This window comes from Triturus cristatus, chromosome 2_1 (assembly GCF_964204655.1).
Source record: "Triturus cristatus chromosome 2_1, aTriCri1.1, whole genome shotgun sequence".
Taxonomy (NCBI): domain Eukaryota; kingdom Metazoa; phylum Chordata; class Amphibia; order Caudata; family Salamandridae; genus Triturus; species Triturus cristatus.
In genome coordinates this window covers 1,130,217,959-1,130,245,244 of record NC_140581.1, presented here as the reverse complement: position 1 = coordinate 1,130,245,244, position 27,286 = coordinate 1,130,217,959, and the positions used below count along the sequence as shown (strand labels likewise).

The 27,286-nt window shown below is 43.6% G+C and overlaps 1 protein-coding gene across 1 annotated transcript in view; it reads left to right on the top strand.

Annotated features, from left to right (window-relative positions):
* Positions 1-27,286, top strand: part of ARHGAP24 (Rho GTPase activating protein 24) — a 1,422,561-nt gene that overhangs the window by 336,533 nt on the left and 1,058,742 nt on the right. Inside the window, exon 2 of the mRNA XM_085636556.1 lies at positions 8,042-8,238. Coding sequence (XP_085492682.1) covers positions 8,062-8,238 — 177 coding nt within the window. The 5' untranslated portion in view covers positions 8,042-8,061. The remainder of the gene's footprint in view (positions 1-8,041; positions 8,239-27,286) is intronic.

Genomic DNA, 27,286 nt, shown 5'->3' with positions numbered 1-27,286 from the left:
GCAATTTTCAATACATGGTTATTGTGCCTCATGAAGCCATTCCTCTTTTGCATACTGTCTCCCACAATGGAAGTGTGAAGAATTTGTTGTGAGTAAATGCATAGCATAGCCAACAGTCATGTCTCATGACTGACTAAGACCCTCATTTAGAGCATGGAAGCTGTTTTATAGAGATGTACCCTATTGTATTGTAAAGTAATTGCATTTATATAGCGCTTACTACCCCTGACGAGGCTTTAAAGTGCTTTTTTGGCAAGTAGCATGCTACTCCGGAACCCCAAAAAGGATTAGTGGTGAATTAGTATAGTGAAATATGAGATTAATTTGAGTGGTTGATATGTTAGTCTCTTATTTGGATTGAGAAGGATAGTGGAGGTATAGAAGAGGAAAAGGTTTGCATTTATATAACGCTTGCTACCCTTGATGAGGTGTTGAAGCACTTTTTGGCGAGTAGCACGATGGTAGCCCGGGCACCATTATAGGAGATTTCTGGAAGGCTGCGATCTCTGTCCCTACAGCACAGTGGCTGCTGCAGCAGTTCCGTCGAATGCACCAAAACATTGCTGAGTGTGCACAGTGTTTAACACACAATTCAACTTATTTTATTTTTCAAAATCAGTGTACCAAAGTGCAGTAGTGGCCCATTCCCTACCATAGTGGGGGGCTGGCAGGACCGGAGAAGGGAGGCGGGAGGTGGGGTGGAGTAAGGTGGGAAGAGATTGAGCATAAATAAAACCCTTAAATTTACCTTAATGTGGCTGCAACCGCTGTCTCCCACACACCGCCTCTTACTTATGGCGCACAAGCTCCCAGCAACTTGCAACTTGCACTTCCAGGCAGACTGGGAGCCTGTGCCTGCTCCCTCCAGCCCCAGCAACGCAGCTGAGGCTGGAGAGAGCTTCGCTGTGCATGAGGGGTTTGGCCGGCCTGAGACGGCCAGCCAAACACCTCATGCGCAATGAAGGGAGTGCCCACCACTCCCCCACCAGTGTTGTCTTCCCCTGGACCCGCCCCCAAGATTAGTCAGAGTCCTGGGGGCGGATCCAGGGGATTGAAATAAAACGATAATAAAACAGGTTTAAAACCTGTTTCATTGTTGTTTTATTTACTGGTGGTAGCGGTGGGCGGTGCTCCTCTACAGGGTTGAGACTCTCACAACTGATTCCAATCTATGTGAAGAACCCCTCAACCTTCCTTCATGAGCAAGCGAACACCCAGTCCCCCTGACATCATCCACCTCACCTAAAAACATCACCTTGCTACCCTCCTGCCCCTATCATCACCTAATCCAGGGTCCCCACTATCACGATGAAGTCCATCCGGATCCTCAGAACTCTTCAGATAATTGTCGGATTAGCAATCTGATCCACCCAAAGCATAGTACCATTCATTGGGCTCCCAAACCCTATCTGATGCAATATATTGGCTCCCAATAAATAAATAAATACGATCTTCTCCTCAAGTCACCTAGCTGGCAAAATCATGACACACTATTAAGAAAATTTGAATATTTTATGAGAGAACAAAGATCACACTCTATGGCACTAATCAAACCATACATTATGTTTTCTCACTAACACACTTCTTTAACACACACAAAACAAATTGCCTTAAAAAACAGATTACCTTCCCTCATCCGACAACTATGCCTTGGATCAGCATCTCCTCTCTTAAGGGTAGCACCACACCCCTGCCCTCTAACTAGGCCATCCTTGACCTGTTAAAAATCTACTTCACAGTCAAACACAAACAAGCATTGGCATAGCCAATAGGTCTCGCCTTTGGGACCTTATAAGTGTTTAGCCATGCAACAGTTGCATAACTAAATACTTATAAGGTCCCAAAAGCGAGACCTATTGGCTATGCAAAGCGGTCGTGCGGCCGCGAAAGTGATCGCGATGGCCATCACGATCAAACATCAAAGCGGCCGTGAAAGTGAAAGTAATCGCGGTAAAGCGCGGCGCGCGTGCCCGCGCACATGCACTGTAGCTCTAGGCCGGCCTGGTAGCACTTTTTGGAGCCCTCTCAATAAGTCTCGCCAGACCAGCGCATGCGCTGGGTCAGGCGAGACCTAAAAAGCAGCCATTCTAAACCCTTACCCACACCATAACAGTAGGATAGAGAAGCGATAAAGCTGAAAACACCGGAAAGGGGACCATCTTCAAGAATCTGATTAAAAACTCACCCTCTCCACCCTTCCCACTAGATCCCCTGCTGCTCTCTAAAATGAATCCTTTATGGCTGCAGAGAGGCGTAAACACCTTATTGAGATAGCAGACCTAATTTTAAAAGAAATCATTGCTCACCTCCTCTTCATAGAGACATGGCTGAACACATTTTCTCAACCGTTCTTTAATTTCCACGTCCAGCATACTCTATAATCCTCTTTGACCACTAACAAAAGACAGAGGCAAAGTGCGGCTAGCGCACATGACAACTCAATTCAAATTGAAGAACTAAAAAGAAGTTTCCCTTCCTGCACAAAAAATAACCATCCCCGCAACGCAGGCACCCTGGCACCATGGTGCAACGGTGTCTGCGCTGACACATGGCAGCCCATTGTGCGCCAGCACAGTGGAAAAGGACAGGAATGCTCCATATCTGATAGATACAGCACATTTCTGCCCTTTTCTTTTGCCGTAGTGCAGCGCAGCAGGAAGGCCTGCCGTGCTGCCTTACGGCAAAAACAAACAAATGAGGACCTAGTCTGAGCCTCTCCTGAGATCATATCAGTGGCAGAATCTTTCAAGAGAAAATCTTCTAGAGGAAGGACTCTTAGGAGATGAGTGTAAGTAGCACGAAGTACCCGAGGCAACATCTAGACCACTGTATGAGCTGGAGAGTACACCTTTTCCCGCGAGGTTTCCCAAACTAAGCAAGAACAAGACCATGTTACCAGGACAACTCATGTCTGAGAAAGCCAAACTGAGCGGTCTCCTGAACTCAGTGATGTTTCGTTTATGGTATCTGAAGGGAAATAAGACCATGTTGCTCACATGAGTGCCCCCCAAAATAACAGGACCTAGAATGTATATGTAAAGATGCCTGCTCTGAAGAGCTTATCGAGATCAATGATTTTTGTTCGTATGCTTCCATATGTTTCTTTGGCGACCGGGCATGGTATATGCCTTTGCGGTCAGCTAAATCTTTTCCACGACCCAGAGTAACATCAGACTTTTATTGTCATTAATGGGTACAGGATAAAAGTTTCCTTAAACGTAGTCTTATACCCACTCTAATATAATTTTGACAGAATGTAAACAAGGAAGTATCCATGACCATGACATCAAAATATTTGTTCTGAAAGGTAACAAGATATTTTAGAATGCCAGTGGCTGTTTTTTAATCGATAATTTTTTAGGTCTCGTCTAGCGACGCAGCGCATGCGCTGCTCGCCTTGGCGAGAATTATTGTTGTCGGTTTTTCGTCGGAAGGGGGACAGGACATGTGCACGCGTGCAGAGGACAGGAGTTGTGCACACGTACGCACATCTCCTGTCTGCGCTCACAGCATTTGAGCAGAATGCGCGCATGGCACGCTTTCACTCTCACGGCGACAGAGTACAGGAGTTGTGCACGCATACGCACATCTTCTGTCCCATGCTTTCACTCTCACGGCGACAGCTTGTTTTTAAATGTACAGGTTACACATAGTTTAACCTATAGCCTGCTACAACGCGTGCAAAAAGATAGCATTTTAACATAATCTTTTGAAAAGAAGCGTTTCTTCCCTGTCCTCATATTTCCCTTCCCAACCGTGTGTGTGGGTGCTGCTTCATCGACGTGGCCCTCGGACACCCCCCAAACTGTACTTTTTGCCCCCCCTGAGAAAATGTTTGTGAGTATCCATGGTCTCTAGACTGTCCTGTTTCTGCAAGTCCTACATTCAGAAGTTCTTCACTTTCCAGAACATTCAAACTTTTTCGTCTAAAAATGGCATTCCTACAGAACTAAAAAGAATACAACACTGCCTTCTAGCAGAGAACTGGAAATAGCATGGAAGATAAAAGTTTATTTTTTCGAAAACCCACTCCACAAACACGTTTAAATAATCGCTTCTACCATTTAAATGTCACTAGAGACTCCCCCACTTAGAAATAGATAATAAAACCAGCACATATGCACCTTTCCTCACAAGCACGAAAAGCCCCTCTGCATTGCAACCACCCACCATAGCTGTACATTGACCTCAATCTGAAAATCAAACAGAGACATTGTACAAACATAGAAATAGGACTACATTTTTCCATCGACCTGGGACAGACACAGAATGGCTCAGTGGTATTGCCAATATAGAACAAGCATTGCAATGCAATAGGTCTCGCATTTGTGAGAGTTTGAGCTATTGGCATTGTAAATGACAATGCCTTTTATTTATGTGTTTTGAAAAGCTGCACGCACTTTGTACTTCTAGTCCTTGCTTACAAGAAGCAAGGCTGGCAGTAAAAGAGGCGCAGTTATTGCCAGCCTTGCATCTCGTAAGCAAGGACTATATGTACAAAGTGCGCCCTCGCAGGTTTTCAAAACACACAAATAAAATGTATTGTCATTTGTAAAGCCAATAGATCAAACTCTCGCAAATGCGAGGCCTATTGCATTGCAAATGCTTGTTAACTATTTATCTATCTATTTCTACCTATTTATTTAACCTATTTCATTTTAGTTTAAAGCACACTAGTTCATAATCTTAGCCTAACAAAATGAAATGAAATGTATAAATTGTTATGGCCAAATTTCTGCGTATTTGGCGGCCACTAGTAGACTATCTCAGGCGCCTGAACACACCTGTACCAAAAGCACAGGTGCACCACATTATAGCAAAACCAATCAGTTGGGACAATTAAACAGCCCAGCTCCAATTTATAGACGGATAGAAGTTCCTTGGTTTAATCCCTTTATTCCGTGTTCATATAACATTGAACATTGCAAAAACACACAGCCGACGCGTGTCGTCCTGAGAGTGGACTTCTTCAGGGCAAAGTATAACACGACCAGAGATGGCTTTGTGATTGACAGAAGTTGTAAGAGAAAAGAAGTTTCTCTACAACATTATTCCAAAATAAAGGTATCTTCCTTGAATTAGATATATACGGGATCTCGATACGTTGTAATATGTTAAAGTAACCGATATATGAGTATATTTGAACGATTATAGCCGGACCTTAATATGCTGGTTACGATCGGCGAAATAGTATAACTGCAAGGTTTCCTCCGGTACGGTACCGGAGGAAACCTTGCCACCATCTCTCCCTTAGTTCATGCCCCACAATAGAGCACCACATTCATATCTGGCCCTACCTACGCACCTTGGACCAGGAACTGTTATATTTTATTGTTTGTTGGATTATTTGTTTGACGTAAGCAGCATGAACCACACCGGATGGCACCTAGTCACTTGCCCGGTGTGTCTTTTTGTAATACTTTGTAATTACGAATTGCAGCCAATTACTGCATGTAACATGTGCTAATTGGTTTTTTGTAATACTCGGCAAGCCAATACTGTTCATCATGCCATGTCTGCTTGTATTTCACTGAAAATGTTTAAAAAAAATAGATTCTGAGTAAAAAAATGTTTTAATTGAGGGTTAAAAGCAGCCGCGGTCTGTGCAGGTAATAATGGTGGGGCTGGGTGGGAGAGGATTTCAACAGACGGCGATGAGGGAAAATTAATTATTGATTTAATTTCCCCTCGTGGTCGTCAGTCAAATCCCCCCTCCTCCCCCCCCCCCCGGCCCAGTCTGGCCATAGCGGGCACCGGGCGGTTTGCCGGTGAGCTGGAATCGTGGGGGCCGTTTTTGGAAGGGTGGGGTTGTTTATTTGACCAATGGGGGCTGTTTTTGTTACATGGGTCCGGTTTTGCAGCAGTGCTGCAAAATCGAAAATCGTCCCCTGTAACAAAAGCGCAGTAGCAGTGTTTTCCACCAGCCCCTCCCCCCCTCCCTCCAGTGGCCGGTCTGGCGTAATTGACAGGGCTGGTTTGCAGTCCCAGTCCGGCCCTGCCCCCCCCCCCCCCACCCCCCCCCAACCCAGCACACGACTAGCTACGCCAATGAGCAGGCCTGTTGTGTCCTAGTTTCTGATTTCATGCCATTACTCCCCAATAAAAACCTCCACGAATGTGTGCGCAAAAACAGGCAAATAAGGAGTTGAAATGTCTTTTGACATTGAGGGGCAATATACTGGGAGCCTGTCTGATTAAAGCAGAAAATGAAATGACGGCTATATTTATCTGTCTGAGGCAACACTCAGCATTCAGTCCGAACCGTCTGAACACAATTAAAATAAATCCCCTGTAAAGCTCGGCTAGTGTATCTCCGAAGGTTGTAAAAGCCCAGCTCAGACTGTGAGACTGCTTACCACGAAGACTAGACACAGGGCGACTGTTTCAGCACCAGGACGATTCCGATCATTTAAGGGGATTCCAGTTAACAGTTTTCAATTGTTTTTCACTGATTTCACTAAATTTCCTGGCCAAACGCTGGACTGCTGTCGTCAACAGTTCAGTTGCGACTAGTTGTAACTTGGAATGTCAACAAGTTAAATGTCTCCTTTTTCTGTTGCATGAATGCAGTGGAACTACTAAAAAGCACGTGCCACAACTGGATCCAAAAAAGAAAACCTTCTGTTACAGGTCAACTGGAATTTTCACTAATGATATTTGAAGCAGCAAGTGTTGCATTAGGCATTAGTATCTGTGTGCCTCAGGAAAGGTTTTGGATTGGTAAGAGTCCTCCACTTGGCTTTTGACCACTCCTGTCAAAGGCCATGCCTAGAGATGTCCATAACTTACTATTCTGCTTCCTGGCATATCATGTGTGAAGGTAGTTGACATTTGTGTCCCTTAAACATTCCAAAATTGACTTAGCTTGAAGCCTTGGATAGGTAATGGCTTATCACATGGTGGTGGCATACATATTTTCAGAAGCAATAAAATGATGCCACGGGAAGATGTCTGAATGAGATAAACACAGCCTGTGACATCATCTGTGATCCTTAAGTCATGAATCCTCAGGTTCCCATTCAATCAAAAGTCATGAACTGAGTATCATTACATTGGTTTTAGCAAATCTTGCTATGTACTGTGCTTAGACATGGCAGCGGTCCAGTATGAAGCACCACACACAAACAAACTACTATCATAGAGGCACAATGGCAACCAGAAGTCAGTGAAATTATAAAGAATCTCAGTATTACAGAGAGCACGCTTTTGTTTCACTTCCAAGTTCTAAATATGTGAGATGTTCTGCTTTTTCTGGTTCTGGTCACCTCAAAAAAAGACATACGCAGCGCAGGATGGCAGATCGAAAAAAACCACACCCACGCACGCACGCACACACACCCACCCACATTCGTTCAAGTGAAAAACAAGGCATCCCAATAATTCAGGAATCAATGAAGCATACAAGATCAATAAAGATGCTAGGCCTTGGTGTGCCATGTTGCCCACTAACAGTCAATGAAGATCATGCTTATGAACCATTATTCTAAGCCCCCTACTCCACGCAACCCAGATCTTTGGAGTTACATGGACGTCCATGATTAGTGTGAGACTGCTCTAAGATTTTTAAAAGCTCCCCTAGCAAAACATAAGATCCTTAAAAAATAAGCAAAACACATATTGACCTATCAAAGAGACCTCTCCACTTCCCAAACTAAAAAATACACAAATGTATTGACTTGAATAGTATTTATCTTATAAAATAATGTTAAAATTCACCTAAACAACAACAAATCCATGTTGATCTGTGCTAAAATCCTCTAAAAAAAAGTTCTTCCCTCCTCTTTGTTGGCTCCTTTCATCTAAACATATTGTCAAGGATAGTTTGGGTAGTCGGTTAGCTCCCTACTGAATGGTTCAGACTGGGAAATAGGTTGAAGAATACAGTAAAAAATCCACCTGCAGTTTACATTTACTGAAAGTCCTATGACTTGCTTTCAGGCGCACTGGGTCATTAAGCACTAAACGTAGGTGATTGCTTTTTCCCCCCTTCAAATTATTTCACACTAAATTTCCTTCTTTCATGTCTCCATTTCTTGCACAGGGAAGTCCATCAGCCTCATAATGGATGACTACAGTGGCTCTGCGGACAGCCACCAGGCACAGGGGCGGCCGCAAGCCATCAAGTGTGGCTGGCTACGCAAGCAAGGAGGCTTCGTCAAGACCTGGCACACGCGCTGGTTCGTTCTGAAGGGGGACAAGCTCTATTACTTCAAAGATGAAGATGAAATGAAACCATTGGTAAGTCAAAAGAAAAACAAGCAATAGCTAAAATTAGATTTTTTTGGCCAAAAAAGAGTTCATTGTTAGATTATGTTTTCACAATGGTCGGTGCTCAATTTTGGCGTAATTCAATATATCAAGAGGTCCACTCTGAGGAGAAAAAGAATTTTTTTTAAACTACCGGAAATGAGTATTGGAAATTGAGGGCCATACCTTCTTTCTGACTATTCCTGGAATAATTTCCATGTTATGAAGCTGGAAATCACCATGCCAGTCTCTTTCTTTTGGTGACCTATGGAGAGCCTGTGAATCCTACCACCTCCTCAGAGCAGTATCCTTCCACCTGAATTTCCCACTCTGGGATTCCAGTTTTATTCCTTCATTTATGCTGAGTTGTCTCTTCTAAGTTTTGCCTTTGTTGTAGGATACTATAGAAAGGCTTTTTCTTAGTTTTCAGTTATGATTCTGCTGTTCATGTGCCCTGGTTCCTTGGATGCATCAGTGATTCTTTGAATGACTTTGAAGCACTCCATACTTCAAATTCTCCTGTCTGAGCTCCATCAGTTATGCTTGGGCTGTCTGAGCCCTAAGCCCTTGGGCAATAGGTCTGCATCTGTTGTGAAAAATCTACAGTTGTCAGTATTGTTTAAGTGTCGTGGCTTTGTCGCAACACCCCCATATAAAAGGAGGAGGCGTTTATCAGGCAGCCCAGGCCCACATTGTTGATCATTTATAGCTACTGCATCAATAGTGACTCCTGCCATCAACAGCACTGACCATCTCCTCAGTGATTAATTTGTAAAAATAATAAGTACAGTTGCTGAATATTTATTTTATGAACGTTCTGTTGACAAGGTCGATTGCTGTGGCTGCCGGTATACCATGAATATCTAATCTTGAATGCACCTCATGCCCCTTTCGTCCACCACCCTACACGTCTCACTTCATCTTATTCTTGCCGGTTCTGTTCATCTCTGCTTACTTCCTTTGTCACGGTTTTCCTATCTTTCTTTCCCTTCTATATTTTCCCTTTTCTGACTCTCTCTCTCTTGCTCTGGGTAGAAGCCTGAGGGTGAAAAGTAAGTCCCAGTCCCCATTAATGAGTCCTATTGCCTACCACCTGCAACCACCAGCACAAATAAAGCACTGTGAACAATGGAGTGTGGTCAAGATGCAATGCTACAGCAGCTTTGGGAAGGGCCTTAACTGGAAAAGGCACCTCTAATCTGTGACTCGATGGTGTCCAAAGTCCACCTATTTCCCTCTAAATGAATTGAGCGTGTCCCTTCTCCCTTCCAAACTTCAGTGGGGATCTTTGAGTTCATGCACTATCCATAACTTTATTTTAACAGGCTGAGAAAAGTCAAGAATACTTATTCTAGTCATGCACTGCAGAGGATTTGCTCTGCACACGCCCACATATAGATCCTGCCGTCTTTTCCAAGATAGATATTTATCAGACGTCTCTTTCCCACCAAACTTTAGAGGGCTTGCTGCACCTTTTAGCCTTTGAAGAGTATGTGCAGCCCTTGGTTACATTCATTGATTTTGCAAGGTGTTTTAGAGCAGGATTCATTTATCATCCTAGCGAGAAAAGCTTTAGATAAGCAAGGCTGATGTTCACAGAAGGATGTGCCGGATGTTTGTCTGCCAATGATCAATTAAAATGAATGACAGTTGCCTTGCAGGCGGGCTGTTTTGGCTACAGCTGCATGCGTTTGAGTTAGATGTCTGTTTAGTAAATGAAAAACAAAATTGCACAAACCACCAACTTTAATGACATGACTTGATGATGTAGACTAAGATGCTGTGGCCATACATGGGCTTTAACAAACTGTCCCATATGGAAATTGAGATGGGATGTCAAGATCAATGGCATTTTTGTTAAAGGTTTCCTTCCAATTAATTTTTTTTAGGATTTGTGTGTGGTCAGGTGTAGCTATTCTTAGCATATCAGGTTAGCTGTGCTTGCAGTAATGGCAGCTGATGCCATCCCTCCTAATGATCTCTTTAGGGAAAGACCAAGTACTGATGTATCTTATTAGCCCAATCAATGCCATCATCCAGTGGGCCAGAGAAGGCATCGGTGTGTGTAAGGCCACGCCCATTGCCCCAGCGTTTTAAAACACAAGTGGTTCTCCCGCAGCGCAGGACATCTCTACTCAGCGGGGACTGTACACTATAGAGGGGCTACCTTGGCCATCATCTCTTGCTCCAGAAGAGGCGCAGACGTACCCAGGGCCCTGCCCACTGCCTCAGTGCTTAAAAGCGTACCTGCTTCTCCCTCAGAGCGGGACGCGCCCAGGCTTTGCCCAGGCCAAAGGCGGGCCCGTCCAAGCCAGTTAGGGCCTGGAGGAGGCTGGGCTGGGCCACCCCCTAAGTTTATTTCTAGGTACTGGTTGGCTTTTGTTCCTTTGGTGGCAAAAAACACTTTAATTCTTGCTCTAAATCATACACCTACTTTAGAACGTGAGGGGCTATTTATTGTCTTACTGTGATTTTTCTGTACTTTTCACTGTTGTTAATTTAGTGGGAAGGGCTGGGTCCCTTTTTGTGTTGTTATTGAAGGCTTGCATGGTCCTTGGAGTGTTTTCAATTTGTTGTGGCCACAATTAAGTGCTTACACTTTTTTGTGGTGAGGGGTATTGGTCTGTTCCCCATATTGCAGTAATATTATTTTAGAATGGGCAAAAGAAAGGCACACAAGGGAACACTAGGCTACGCTAAAGCTAAAAAAATCTCTTAAATAGGCAGGTGATAATTGGGCAATGGATAGGGTAGATAATCTGCTGGTAGAATGCAAAGAAATCCTTAATCCCACTCCCCTTTGGCCCCTACAATATCACCACCACTTACTTGCCCACCTTCAAGCAAAAGTAACACGCATATTCCGCAAACGTTTGGGAAAGCAACAACTCGTGCTGCTATAGAAACTCAAACTGGAAATCCTCCAAAGTCTCCCGCCCGCAACTCTGATCTCAGGGCTCATTTGCTCAAGCATGTTAACCCAGTAATTGAGTGCCAAAAACGCTAGTCTGTCCTCTATATTGATGAAGTCTTTAATGAGGGGAGGGGTACGAATAAGAACTACGACGACAATCAAGGTGTTTAGAAGGTGTTGTAAAGTCTAATGGACACAATTTGTGGGCTGAGGGAGGAAGCCTCTTCCCTTAAAAAAAGGCTTGGAAAAAAAGGTTGGTGAAGTATTAGACGAGAATGCCGCTAGATATGAAGGGGGGACTGTGGAAGGGGTTGGTGGGGGCCCAGGTGTAAGGCTGAGATGGGAACCCTTGTCCATAGTCCCTAGAGTATCCTCTCCCCTGACACTAAATGAGCATGATTCTCCCACAAAATCCAGTGGAAGCGCTGGGAGGTGGGAAGACCATTTTAAGAAATCTCATGATCGGGCACTTAAGAAATTATACCATCAGGAGGTTGGTTTGGGTTTTTTTGTCAAAGAGGCCCCTCTGAGACTGCATTTGGTTTGTCCTCAACTCTCCTGTACCTGGGTGGTAGTTTACAAAGGTATCTATTATCGAACTCCGGGAATACAAATCATGCTGTAGTTTATTTAAACCAGGTCCCAAAGTTGTCAGCCGGTGTAAAAGAATATCAGGACTCCCTAACAAATAAAGTCACGTTCTGGTTACGGGAGGTTAGGCATTGCTGCTCAATCATCAGAATTGATAAAACCAGAGCTGAGAGGATTGTATCTGCAGGGGGTCCCTTTGACTCAGTCAAGGTAGTCTTTATGCGTAAAGATCTGGTGGAGGGCCTAATGGACGATCAATTTGTAAATCCAACACCCAAATGTTGATCAAGTACAGATCTCAAGTTGATCCTGAAGCTCAAATTAAATTAGTAAATTGTGCTGTCAGAGATGGTCATGGAAATCCTGAACCAAGGGAGGTAAATAGAACAAACTGACTTGGAATAAAGCGCACACTCAAAACTGATCTGGACAGGAGTAATTGTGAGGGGGAACTTTTGTATTATGAGTACGGGGCTTTGAATATGTCCACTGTCCCACACAATGGAGAGTCGCGTCACCTGAGTGATTGCAGAAACAGTGATCCCTCTTCAAGGAGAGTTCACGCAGATGGAACTTCCTCCTCTGAAATGGTCACCTAGAGCAGCGCAAACGTTGGCATTGACGCTCAATTGTGACCCATGAGCGCCTAATGGAAGGACACCCTCAGACAGGGAAGGCAAGATTGCTTGAATAGACAGGATTATAGTCAAATAGACTATTTTCTAATTGACTTAAGCCTTTGGTCCTTTCTGATGGATATGCTAGAATTAGATAGGATGGACAGCGATCACAATGCTCTGTGTCTGACAGTGGTAGAGAAACCCCCAATTACTGATTACTGCCATACAGAACCTAAAAACCTGTCTGCCACCCCTTCCCACTCATCAGAGATGATCATGATGATCTGGGTGTCATCCGTGTAGGACGACATCTGGATACCGAAGGAGTGCACCATTTTTGTCAGGGGGGCACATACAAGTTAAATAAAGTAATGCTGAGGGAGGAGCACTGCAGAATTCCACAGGGAAGCTTTAAAGGTTTGATAGATGGAATACATGTATTGCTGCTTTCTGAACCACGGCGTTTGGAGCAGACTCAATTCAAACTATGAAGGGACTGCACAGGAGAACTTTTGATTTGATTGTATGATGGTTTTATTCTGCCTTTAAATTCTATTCTATGTATACTAATTTATGTTTTGCTTGAACTTTTATGAACCTGGTGAGCGAAATAAAATTATCATGATAACGGGAAAGTATTTATGCAGCACTTCAAGCAGTGATAAAGTGAAAACACAAAGAAAGAAAAATCCCACACCAATTTAGAAGAACAGAACACATTTTAATAAATAAATCAAGAGCAAAACGACAAAATTCGAATTAGTAAAACCAGAGGTATAAACATTTAAAGATTTCAATGAAAATAGCGGCAAAAAGCACCAAGCACCACCTGTGGTTATCTGGTCGTGCCAGACCGAGACAAAGTCACAAGTTCAGGCTGATTGCGATGGGGTTCGGGCTGGCTATAGGGACTCGTTTAGGTCCGCTGAACAGAGTATCCTGGTAGAGAAGAAATACGGAGTCCCACATTGAGTATGTGCTGCACAGCAGAGGTGATGTGAGGTCGGGGCAAGGAGATGTGTTGTGCAGCGGCAGTTTTGGGAGCTGTGAAGAGCAATGCAATGTCCTTGTGTGGAGATGTGTCATGCACTGCGGTTCCAATGGGTTGCATTGGGTGAGGCAATGACCGTGCGTGGTAATGCGTTATGCATCTGCAGTTCTGATGGGCTGCTGTAGGCTATGCGAAGTCCATGTGTCGGGAAACTCCCACACAGCAGAAGAAATGCGTCAGTTCTGGGAGTGATGCATCGAGCAGCAGAGGCAATGTGCCAGTTCTGTGTGAGACGGGCTGCTGCAAGCGAGGCAAAGTCTTTACATCAGGGAAGTCCGCGCCACAGAGGAAATGCGTCGGTTCTGCTGAGCCCACTTCTAAGGGTCCAGGACTGGGATGGCACCACTTGGGAGGGCAGGACTCACAGATGGCAGTGTCCGAATGCTGGGTTCAAGGTTGTTGGAAGCCTGTTCTTTCCGTGAGGCTTCTGAGCAGGAGGCCAGCCAACTAGCCATTGGAGTCACTGTGGGATACTGGGTATAGAGATGCAGGTCCATTCTTTTTCACCCTGGCTCACCTCCATCAAATAAGAGCTGCGGGCTGTGACTTGAATGAACTCAAACCATCAGGTTCTTATGAGCGGGAGAACAGGATAGGGCATAGAAGAGAAACACACTGGAGGATGGTCTACCAGAATTAAGGATTATACTCGTCTTTCTTTCTTTCTTTCCACCTACTTTTATAGTACTTCCTGTGTGTTTTACTGTAAACTATCTGGGAGCAACCTACATCTCACCACACGGGAGCCATCAGCAGTCAGGTAACACTGGAAACTTGCAGAAATGCCCCTTTTGAGAGAGATAGGGGGTGCATGCTCATAATGGCACTTTTCCATGTGTATATTTGTGTGTGTGCAAATGTAAACTTTATGTTTATATGGATTCCATAAAACTCATCATTTAAATGTAATCCCATTTCTAAGTGTCACATTTACAAAAACCTGACATCTTGCTCCGAGTGGCCTGTAGACAAGGTGCCATATTTATAACAGAAAAATATAGCCATTTGTTTAAACGTGAGGAATTTAAAGTGAAGAAACGTGTTTCATAAAACATTGAGATATAATTGGCTTAGTTAAAAGTGGAGAAAAACATCAAGACTTAGTGGACAATTACGAGCCCACGGACCACCAGACTCGTGGGGGTGTAGCGGTCTCCCGACCACCCTTTTCTGATTAGGGTGGTCGGACTGCCAGGGTCCCGCTGCAGACACCAGGGAACCACCGTTCCCTGGCTGTATTGCGGTGATCAAGAGGCAGTAATATGCTTGGCAGGACCACGCCGGTCCCGCCGCACATATTAGGAGTTTCCTCTATGCCATGGTTTTCATGGCGCTGAGGAAACGAAAGGGGCCCTACAGGGCCCCTTGGGGCCTTATGCCAAGTGGATGCACAATATGTGCTCCCCTGTGTGCATGCACACCAGTTCCTGGACGGCATGGACCATTGCGGTGCCAATTTTCAGGACACCACCATTAGAACGTCAAAAACAAATCCTGCCAGACAGGAGGAAACTCCTAATCTAGCGGGCGGCCCGACCACGGCTTTGGCGGTGCAACTATGGGGCGGGCCCGGCACCACACCGCCAAAGTCGTAATCAGGCCCTCAATGTTTCATAGAAATATTGTTTTTCACATTAAAATTCTCCCATTCAAAAAAGAGGACTGCATTTCTCTTTTAAAAATATAGTGCAGAGTCTACCAGCTACTGTGGGCCTGTTGTTTGTTAATGTGATACACTGAACTGGGAGAACATTTAACTGAAGAGTTAAGTTAATCATTAAGTAACTTTTCATATTAATTTTCTACCTTTTAAAAGCATTCAGAAACATCAGTTTATTCTCACTCTCCAACATTGAGTTGACAAAGACTTATTTAAGAGTTAAAGACCTCGGTGCTTCTCTTCCTCACCTCTGTGCCCTGCCTCATAAATCTGACTCCAGCACTGCTCTATATCAGGCCCTGCTATCTGCAGCCTGAAGAAAATAATGCAAAATAAACACAGCCTTCCCTTAACTTCAAACGAAAAACATGACCCTGTGCTTTTTTAATAATGAACTTAAGTCAATGATCAGCTGGTTGGAGACACCTGAATAGCTGGTACAAATTCTTTGTATGGTCCAAAACATCTAGTGGTTATACTGTTTTTTATTATTCAGCTAGCACTGTGAGGAAGGCTGCAGAGCTTTATTGCTGGTGGTATTTACAGTAATGCCTGTTCTTCACTGTTATGAGTGCCCTGATGTTCACAGAAAATGTTCCCCTGCTTTTAGTATGGCACTTAAAGCCCTATCTCTCGGTCTTCACGTCAGAGCATCAGCGTTCCTTTGATATGCCCTTAGATGGATGTGCACTGCACCATCTTCCCTGCTCAAATTGCATATGGCTTACATTGTACCAAGGCTCTTGTCTGGCTTTCAGGGTTTTATCAGAAACAGTGTACTTGAATATCCAACTTTTTTTTAAAATGTCAAAAGCCTTTAAGAAATGTCTGTGTCCACCTTTATATTTACAGGAAAAGTGTGCTTTCCCTTTTGTGAGTAGAGCATGTTGTTTTGCAAGCTGGCATTGATTTGGATGTATTGTTCTCACTTAAGTGGACCTGTGGGGGTTCATCTTTACCAAAATGAGGGTGTTGTTAGATGTCAAAAAGGAACATGCTATTCCTTTTACCGGTTGCTCGAGATTTTGTACGCATTAGAAAGGCAGCAGTTGGGAAAATGCTTAAGTAACAGGCTGTTTAATTTACTGCATTTCTGAAAACATATCACGCCTGATTCTTGAAGCCTAGGTGCACATTTGAAATGTGCAACATGTGCTGCACAGATTCATAAGTAAAAAGAACAGATGATAGATGGTATGCTGAACAAATCAAACATTCATCCTCAGTCACAAATCTGGGTTTAATCCATTGTTTTGTTGCTCACCACACCACCCCACCCCAGTTTGGCCCAAACATATGCAAATCAGTCCTGATCCTGCTCCCCATGGGAACAGTCCAGCCCAAACTTCCAGGGCAGGTCCTCCCTGGACTGGAAACAAGCATCCTGGAACCAGTTTGGGGATAATACCCCTCATCAGCCAGGCTAGCTTGAATCCAGTGGCACAGTGAACACGGGACCCACGTCTGGGCATACCCTTCCCACTTAGGGTGACAAAAGCGGAAAGAACAGATGATGTAAGGAATGCTGAACAAATCAAACATTCACCCTTAGTCACAGATATGGGTTTAATCCATTGTTTTTTGCTCACTACACCACCTCAGTTTGGACCCAGCCATATGCAAATCAGTCTTAACCCTGCTCCCAATGGCAACAGTTCTGCCTAAATTGCCAGGCTAGGTCCTCCCTGTACCTGTAAAAATGAATCCTGGGACCGGTTTCGGGGTATCATCTCTCATCAGCCAGGTTAGCTTTATTCCAGTGGCACAGTGAGCTCGGGACCCACGTCTGGGCATACTCTTCCCACCAAGGGTGACAAAAGCAAAAAGAACAGATGATGGATGGAATGCTGAACAAATCAAACATTCACCCCAGTCAAAGATCTGGCTTTAATTCATCGTTTATATGCTCACCACCCCAGTTTGGACCCAGCTATATGCAAATCAGTCTTGACCCAGCTCCACATGGGAAAAATCCAGCCCGAACTGCCAGACCTGGTCCTCCCTGGACCGGAAACAAGCATCCTGGGACTGGTTCGTGGTATCACCCCTCATTCTCCAGGCTAGCTTGAATCCAGTGCCCAGTGAGCAAAAGACCCACGTCTGGGCATACCCTTCCCACTTAGGTCGAAATAAGTGAAAAGAGCAGATGATTGATGGAATGCTGAACAAATCAAACATTCACCCCCCCCCCCCCAGTCACAGATCTAGGTTTAATCCATTTTTCTGTTGCTCACCACGCCACCCCAGTTTGGACCCAGCCATATGCAAATCAGTCTTGAACTTTTCCCTAATGGGAACAGTGCAGCCCGAACTGCCAAGCCAGGTCCTCCCTGGACCTGAAACAAGCATCCTGGGACCGGTTTCTGGGTAACACCCCTCATCAACCAGATTAGCTTGAATTTGGTGGCACAGTGAGGAGGGCACCCATGTCTGGGCATACCCTTCCAACTTAGGGCGATAAAAGCAAAAAGAACAGATAATGGATGGAATGCTGAACAAATCAAACATTCACTCCAGTCACATTACTGGGTTTAATCCGTTGTTGTTTTGCTCACCATGCCACTCCAGTTTCGACCCAGCCATTTGCAAATCAGTCTTGACGCTGCTCCTCATGGGAACAGTCCAGCCCGAGCTGCCAGGCCAGGTTCTCCCTGGGCCGAAAACAAGCATCCTGGGATGCATCTAGCACAACATGCAGATCAGTTTTCAACTACTGGCTACTGAAATTTAACTCATGATAATATTTCAGAGCTTTGAATGCTATACATAATCAGCTGAGTGGAGTTTCTTGAGCCTGACAAAAAGTACATTAAATACAATTGATTTATTCCCACCATTTACATAGCATGAACTGTCAATTATGAAAATAATACACGAGGCAGCACTTCTAGTTGGGAGATCTGGGGGAAGTAGACAAATGCCATTTCAGCATTACTGTCATAAAGCACTTTTAAAATGATACCCACAGAATTCATAATGTTTTCTGACTTAATCAGCAAATGCTACAGGACAATAGAATAATGTAATAGCTTTTTTTGTATAGTGTCTTGTACAACTGTTTTTAACACTTTTAAGCCCAGTACGTTACAGGTGATACTATTAACCAATTCAATAGTCCTCAGTTTATTTACTGTTTAAGAGCAAATGGCTATCTTTGACCTGGCAGTCACACCAGGAGCAGAAGTGAGCATTTCCTCTTCCACAGTATTTTACCAGCCAAGAGAAAATGTGCATTGACCAGAGACAGTCTGTCATTATGGGTGCGGGGACTCCATCCCCTCCCTTTTCCAAAGCATGATGAGTGTCTGTCAGGCTGAGCAGAAGTCAGAAAAATAAGTCAGCCTGATGGATACTCACCATGTGAGCATCAGTCAGCCAGGCACTTTACATGTGCTACTGTGCTGACCAATGTCAGCCTAAGCCAAAACTAAAGATTTCCTAGTCCTGACGGTAGAGACCTCATCAGCATGGCAAAGTCCTGTGAGGTCCTCCTCCTCCTTAATAAAGGGACTGTTACTGATAGAGTCAACCCTAAGAGCATCAGATTTAAGCCCTGAAGTGCCCAGGCCTGAATTCTATCAGTGTTGCCTCGTCACAGAACAAGGTGGGGTCAGCAAGTCTTACTGATCCGGCTTCACTCTGTGACTAGTTAGGGAAGGTGCTCCTCTCATTGGCTGACCCATGGCAAGGTCAGCCACTGAAAGGAGGCTGTGAGGTCTTTTATGTGCCCCTGCCCTCCCCAGAGCCTCCAGCAACTTTGAACTTCTCCCACCTGCTCGTCCTGCTGTCACCGCCATGGCCCAGAAGGCCTCATTGAATGTTGGTTTTGTGTGTGTGTATGTATGAATGTATGTTTATTTGCCCATGAGTGCTGTGAAAGGGTGTGTGCATGTGTAAGTGTTAGTGAATGGTGAGTGTATGTGTTCACGTTTGTGAATGTGTGGATGTGAGTGAGTGTGCATGTGGAGGGGTGGGTGTGAGTATGTGTGTGCACTTGTAAGTGGATACGTGGAAGTGAGCATGCTCTTAAGTACCCACCCAACTATTCATCCACATTACAAGCCACCACTGGCATGAATAACTCTTTGCATACACTTCATATGAATGCTATGGGTCCCGGCGACACAGGAGCACGCAAACTGTTGTGCTGAGCAGCACGGGCTGGCAAACACCAGACCTAACAACACAGGGATGTTGCCTCCAAGAAAGATAGACATGATCAAAGAAAGGGACAGACCTTCAATTACAACTAGACATGGAAACGGGAACTCATGGTGCCATATTTGCATTAGAACACAAATCTGGAACCACACACCCCATATAACATACAAAAGATTCACAAACAGTGCAATAGAACGACTCTGAGGAACAACCACTTAGGTCATTTTGACAGGAGCTTATTCCATTCCTACTCAATAACCCTGCAACAGCTCACACAGATTAGGCAGAGGGCTACAAAACACCAACCTCCTTGAAGAGCAGGCACAGTGATAATGGATGACATAACTCAGATGACTCCTGTTAGATTCAAATGTTGCAAAATCTGCCCCTTCTGTCAACACCATACTAGCAAAACCACATCACACACCAACACTAGCAGAGGAAGGCTATATGCCCCCACTACTATGAGATTCTCAGTAGAGTAAGCCCAAGAGACCGGTCATAAGATCATAAAGTGCGGAAAGGATTGTAACATAAGTTAACTATTCAGAAACACTCCATAACTCACTAAACAATCTAGTAATTAATTATCCAAAATCATGTGTTTTCCCCCCAAAATAACAATACAAGGCTGACAAGAGTCTGAAAATCTGCAAACTCATTAATGTGCATTAAAGGCTTCAGTGCAAGGATTGGACATTTCACTTGAGTCAGCTGACTTTTTCAACGGGGTGGTGTACAATTCTGAGCTGAGGAAATTAATATGAGATTCTCTTGGTTCCAAGGATGATAAACTGATTGCCATTGAGTTCGGTTCGGTTAAGGTAACACTGGTTAACTACAGCACTATGAGATGTGTTTGGAGTTGTACCTTAGGATGCCAGTCAAATTCAGCATCAGACTCTTCAATAGCAACCTCCTGCCACAGTTTCTATTGAAAAAGAAACATTCAACAATATCCTCATTACTCTTGTATGAATCCCATTGGAATATATTTCATCCTGGCGTCATAGCAGGTGAGAAATTAGGGGTGGTCTGAACTCGCGTAATTTAACTCGACAGAATTCCGCAGAGTTACATAAAAATTCCACGAGATTACGAGGAGTTCTGCCAATGGGCGTTAATAGGCACGTAGCACTGCTCATGCTGTGATTTAACACTGACAGCGCGTTACGCACTTTAAAATCTGTGTGAACTTCACCAAGTGGTGTGCACAAGGGCACATCTACTCGAGTTGATTTTGCTACCGCTTGAGTATATTGACCACCCGCAACCGCCCACATTAGAAAAGTCTCACCAGATGTCTTCCTAGTTACTGGAAATCACACTAGGAGACGCCAAATCTCGCTTATACTCTCTAACTTACTGCTCTGGAGTCGCGTGTGTGAAAAAAATACGCCATGCGGTGACTGGAGGAATTTGGCTGGTACTCCACTCTACATGAGTTCCATGGAGTTGCCAAAATTCTGCCAATTCTGCAGGCGTAACTGAATATTCTGCCCACCCCTAGTGAAAATGAAGGACAAATGTGTCAGAAAAATGTCTATGCAGAACTCACCACCTTTCATGGAAGCATTTGTCAAAATAGAAGCTGGAGGCTGAACTGACAAGGGAGGCGCCATTCTCCATAGGTTCGCCACTATAGCGCTAATTATGAGAGGGATGCAGAACGGCGGGGATATTTACTGCACCTAGTAAATACAGAGGCAGCTGGGTAAAATATTTACTGGGTGTAGCAATTACATGCAAAATTGGTGTTTTCCATGCAGAACTACATTTCAGAACTTACTGCGTGTTTTTCTCCTAGTGAATTTCTGCAAGTTAGACTTTAAATTTTCTGGGGAACTGAGAGATGCAGTACTTTCCATTAATCTGGGAATTCCGATCCCTGAGCAAACAGGGGTTTGCACAGAGTTTGGAATTTTCCACCTCGTGTGAAGTCAGGGCCTAATTAGGGTAAGAGGAATTTGTAGATCATACTGTTCTAGTAAGGAGAATAAGTATACTTTACCCACAATAATTTACACTTACTATACAGTTAAATACCCTTCCTTTCAAAATCAAATTGACCTATATATTGTTATGTATCAATCTTGTTCCAAAAAACGAATTCAGAGGCAAAAACATTGCTTTGGGTGAGTAAGAGTCCCAGAACTTGTTGTAAACAAGCATTGGCAAAGCCAATACGTCACACCCTCAAAAGCTATTGGCTTTGTGTGTGTGTTTTTTCCAAGATGGATGCTGTGCTTGCAAACACACACACTGCGGTCACTTTTGAATTCATTTTCTGGTGCTAGGAGAAAGTCCATAGAAACATGAGCAGCGCAAATGCACGCTCATCCGTGCTGGCCACCTTTCAATGCATTTTCTTAAAGCAGTAGAAGCTCCATTCAGAGAGGCATGGATAGGTCACCATCTTGCATTGGTTAAGAAACATTTTAAGGTTTCCTCCAGCAGATAGAGCTGTGAGTTGTGCTCACAGTATGAACAGTGAGAATAGAAGTTGCTGCTGGATGGTAGTTTGCGCAAACGAAAGTGGGTGAGGAATGAGAAGGAGCAAGGTTAGAGATGGAGGAAGAGAAAATAGTCCTTCATTTTAACTGCAATACAATGTCTGACAGAAGCAGCAAAAGGATACATGTCATCCAATAAAAACAGGATTATAACAACATTGTCATTGAGTGGGACAATAGGGAGGAAAGATGTTGAATCAGGAGCATGGTAGTGAGGTGGACAAGAACGCTATCAGATCATGAGTAAGGCGCTGGCCCCCTTGCCTACCCTATATATTGTATTTCTCACAATAGGTTTTTGGCAGCAAAGCTGTTTTTAGGAAAGGTCTACAAAAGAAGGAAGCCTTTACATGTATGAAAACCTGACCATAGTTAAGAACGCTGAACTTCAATCTTCTCTCATTGATATTGTCCAGGCACAGAAATGTGGAGACAAAAGATTTAACTTGCAACCTAGAAATTTTGTTCAATCATACATTTTTACCCCCAAGTTAAACAAAAAGGAAATGAGGTACAGAGGCCATTTTACCTACAGCAAAATAACAAGAAGACTTTAGTCCTGGCTACCTTGCATGGCTAAACTGTGATTTTTAACGCACTTATTCATGAACTCCTGTCTTAATTAACGTATCTGTCAAATGTGGGTCCATATTAAAATCGACTAAATTCTAGTATTAAATAACTGCATGTTTAGCAAATCTAGATACCTTTCAGTGTGTTGTAGTGACATATATTTCTGAAATCCTTCTGAATGTGGCTCTGACAACGACTGCCCGTCCTTCGTGTTACTCAGAATGAATGAGCCCTGTCTCTTAACACACATGCAGTAAAAGAATGACACGCGAAAAGCCTATTTAGAAAGTAAACAGTGGCAAAACATCAGAGAGTGATGGATGAGAAACCTTCGATCAATGTTCAGCTGTGCTTGTTTTAAGTGCATGCTGAACTGGATGAAGGCGACCGAAAATCCTTCATAGGGCTTGAAGTACTCTCCGGCGACAGAATCCAAACGCAAAACAAAGGTTGTCAAGGCTTTTACCATCCGTGCAATGTTAGATCCACGTGTCCAAGCCGTAACAAGTTGTATTCAGCCTTTCATCCCGCCAAGGTTCCACTTTTGCTTCTGTTCTGTGGAAACGATTTCGACTATGGTTGACATGGAAACAGGAGCGAGCGAGTTCATGAACGCATGTTGGCGCGAGCCTGGTTGCAAACACGCACGTGAACCAACGGATTATCAAACACTTTTATGAGTCGCAAAAAGAAAATCTTAAAACGCTTATTGGAATTCTTCCAAATGTCCGCGGAGAGATTCTTCCAAATATGAGAGTAAAATGGGTAATACGTTTTGGACGTGGAGAAAGTAGAGGTCTACATTGAATGGCATTGTATTTATTTATAACCACAGCTGGTGTTATACCACCCTGCTTCGTCCCCATCGTGGCTTCCACCCTCATCAAACGAATAAAATACCCAGCCATCTTTCACTGGTCTCCCACTTCCCTCAGTGACTCTCCCGCCTACAGTAATATAACAGTAGATGACCGGGCCACCATTCTGGTCTCTCAATTACCTACCTCTTCTAACCCATCATTTTTCATATAAAAGAAGATTTACCTGCCACACCACTTCCTAGTTGCATTTACCTGAATGCCATCCTTGTGGTAGTTAATGTGCAGTAGTCGTGGAATCCTTTGCAAACAAACAAAAAACTTAAAACGGGCTTAGCGCCCGTCCCTTTCTTACTATTTGTTGCTTCAACGTTACTCTTGTTTCCTTGTTTCTCATTGGTCGGCACCTTCTGCTTTCACTTTCTCTTCATATCTCCCTGTCTTGCCCCATCCCTCCCACTCACTCCCGCGTCCTTCTTTCTTGCTCTCCACGTCCATTAGAAAAAAGTGCTACGCCGCAGCCACCGCTGGCTGTTCACAGCACTTTTTTTCTTCGCATTTCTGGCCATACTGCACAGCAGATACCATGCTGCTGTGCAACATTGCTAAAAGTAAATAAAATAATAGCACTATAATGCTATCAATGCTGGCCTCGTCACTGCACTTTTTTCCCTTTATTTTCTTTTACTTTAAGCCATGTTACGCAGCAGCCCTTATATAGACAAAACCTATAGGCTTTGCCAATACATGTGCTTTTTATTCTTCCTCTGGTCCTGGGCACCCTGAACCTCACGTCACATCTGCACTAGAGAAAGGACTGAAAAAGGACTGCCCTGCTGACCCTTGGACCTGGCAAGTGAGGAGGCACCAACCACTGAACTGCACCTGCTGATCCTTGGGCTATGGAAGAGAGGACTGTGCCTGTGGTGCCTGGCTCCTGGAAAAGACACTCCAGAGCTCCAGACAGAAAAGGTGAACTCCAAGAGTCAGTTGGCTGACTCCATGTTTCAGCATCATGGCTTTTCAAAGCTGAGGTAGCCCATTCTGGCTAGTCAGTAGACATATTTAAGAATCACTGCTGACCACTTGCACGCAACCAAGAAGACCACCCCTCAGTTCTCTAAAGTTGCACCCGTGTCTGCCAGTGTCATCATAGTGTGGATTGGTCGCCCAAGAAGGACACTAGCCTGCCCCAAAGAAAAAACACTGGACCTCCTGTGATCGTAGGCCCATAGCCTAGTCACCACCTTAACCATGGACTGAGAAACAAACCTAGGAAGACCCTGGTTGATGGCACAGCACCCAGAGCATCTTTCAGATTCCTCAGCATCCTATATTTTCAGCATCAGGTCCACTCTATTGAAGTTTATGACAGTCTTTACATAAAGTGTGGAAGTGGACTTGCAACTAAGGGTAACTGTTCAACTACTCCTTACTGGCCCCCTGATCTTCTCCCTGCTAGATTTAGTCACCCAGTCCGGGGCGGAGTACTTAAGTCAACTCTTTCAAACTTTTCAAAAGTTTTTAAACTTTACGGTTAACATTGCTTGTTTGCACTTTGGACTGAAAAGCTGAGATTTGCATTTTACTTAAAAATCCATATCTCCAGGACCCTCTGGTGGATTTTGCTCATCTTGGTATCTACAAAAATAATACAAATATCATCTGTCTTTATAAATTGGTTTCTGATTTCTTTCATGTTGTGCGACCTTCTTATTCTGTTGTTTGGATCATCTAAAGGTTTTACACTAGTTCCATTGTATTTTGCCTTGCTGCTAGAAGCCACAGCTACCCAAGGTTGAACTAGAGGTTTTACAAATGAGCCTGGCTGGACCCAAAATGGTTTTGCATGTGCATTACATGGTGTGGTCACACAACTGCACCATACAATACACCATAATCCTCACAATATCTACCTCCCCTTCATGTGAAAGGCTGAAGAAGCAATTAGGAAGTTAAGGGTCTGGCTCACTAAATTTGTTGTAATGATTATGTGTGACAAATTCCTGAAAATCCAAAAGCAGGGCAGGGGCAAGTGATAATTACTAGCAGGAAAGATTTTGAGACTGTATGGAACAACAAAGACATGTGGCTGCAATTGAAGTCAAACAGAGAGAGAGACACCCCTGGCATTATCATTTGTAGAACTTAGTAGCAGCCAGTTTGGTCTTTGGAGGAGGAGTCAGCCAGCAAATAAGATTCTTAAAGCATCGCTCACTTTTGTGGGTACCTCAGGTTCTTCAAAATCCACCAGATACTCTAGAGAGTATGATGTTGAAAGGTTATCACGAACAACTCTGCAAATAAGTTAATATGCCCCCTTAAAGGGGATATACAATTTAGTGATGGTAGCAGAATGCAATATGTCCCAGGGAAAAGAACGAGTCCTTTGTGCCAGAAATGACTTTTCTATTGACTATTGCATTGGCAGGGAAATAAGAACATCCACAGGGCACTAGTGAAGTTATTACACATGCACATACAGTCAGATGTACATCTTAAGAGGACTGAGGTACTGAGTGAATAAGCATCCTGAATCTTTAGAAGTATTACCCTCTACGAGAACAGGAAAATAGGAAATGTAGATGTTGTATTGGACTTGTTATAATGAAGACATTGAGGGCCTGTTTTAGATCTTGGCGGACGGGTTACTCTGTCACAACAGTGACTGATACCCTGTTTGTCAAAATATAAATCCAAATATATACTATAGGATTTCTATTTCAGTGGATGAGATACCAGTCACCGTTGTGACGGAGTAACCTGTCCGCCTAGCTCTAAATCAGGCCCTGAGTTTTGAATAGAAACATGCTTACCTATTAGAGAGCAACACAGGCCCTTTCAATTTATCCCAGAAGGACATTGATAGGTAAAAGCCTGAAGAAACAATAATGACCCATTTTTTAGAAGATTAGGCTAGTGAAAATTCAAATTGAACAAGCAGTGGCAAAGCCAATTGATCTAGTTTTGTCCAGCAGCCTTTTGGCTTTATCAATGCTTATTTTGTTTTGTCATGGTTTATACCAAACCGGGATTTTTGCAGGAGCAACTTGATCTTCATCAATCTACAAAAAATTTAAAAGCAAAAATATTGTTTGGTCTCAAAAGTACCCATTGTCAGAGTAATCCTTAGCACTTAAGGAAACTACTTTATATGTGAATGTGCTCTTTGTGAACGTGCAGAATGGCATCCCTCACAGTGAAGTTAGCCCATGCCTTAGGTGGATTGATCCACTGCCTTATGCTGTAGCAGGTGGAAGATAACTGTGAATGACACAATAACAGACCAGTGGATGAATAGAGCAGGATACAAACCCTTTAGGTACATTATACATATAATTGCATTAAAATTAAAAGGTCTTGGCTAAAGCCAGACCTAATAATCACCCACTACTGTCAATAAATGACCAACTGAAAAGAGTTCAGAGAGAATGGGTTGCATAGTAGTAGGTGGGCTAATATGTTGGAGTAACACTAAAGAGGTATAACCTTCATACCATTCAATGGCCAAGTGTGAGAATTTCATTAGTGTGCATTTGTAACAGTCACATTACTATGATATCAAGATTGTTTTGCTTGCTCCTGGTGTTTGGAACCCCCCCCCCAACATCACAGCCACTTTCTAAATTTGCTGTAGCAGAACATTACTAGTTCAAGTTATTCTCTCACTTAACCGTTAATGCTCACCTGAAATGTTGAGATATCATCAAGAAATTAATTTTCTCCCGCCACAAGAAACTGGAGCTTACAGTGAGGAAACATTGCACTTATTGAAGGATTTGTTTTGATGTATCAACATGAAGATATTCACACTTTTCATTTTCCAGATGTTTAGGGCTACTTTTTTTAGTCTAAGGGACTTGTGCGTATCCACTCAAGGACATTTAGACAGACATCATCTTGGGGAAATTTTTTATTGCCCTTCAATAACAGCAGAGGCATTTCTCAGGCGCCTGTCCAAAATTAACTTTCTTCATTGATTCAAATGTTGACCTGGTTATATATCCACTTTGAATGTTCCTGCCTCCTGCTGTGCCTAGGTGACAATTAAGCAAATGGGTGGATTAATGTTAGTTAATTTTTAGCCATTCACATCACTTGGTTTGAAAAATAAAATTTTTGGATCACATGGTTCAAT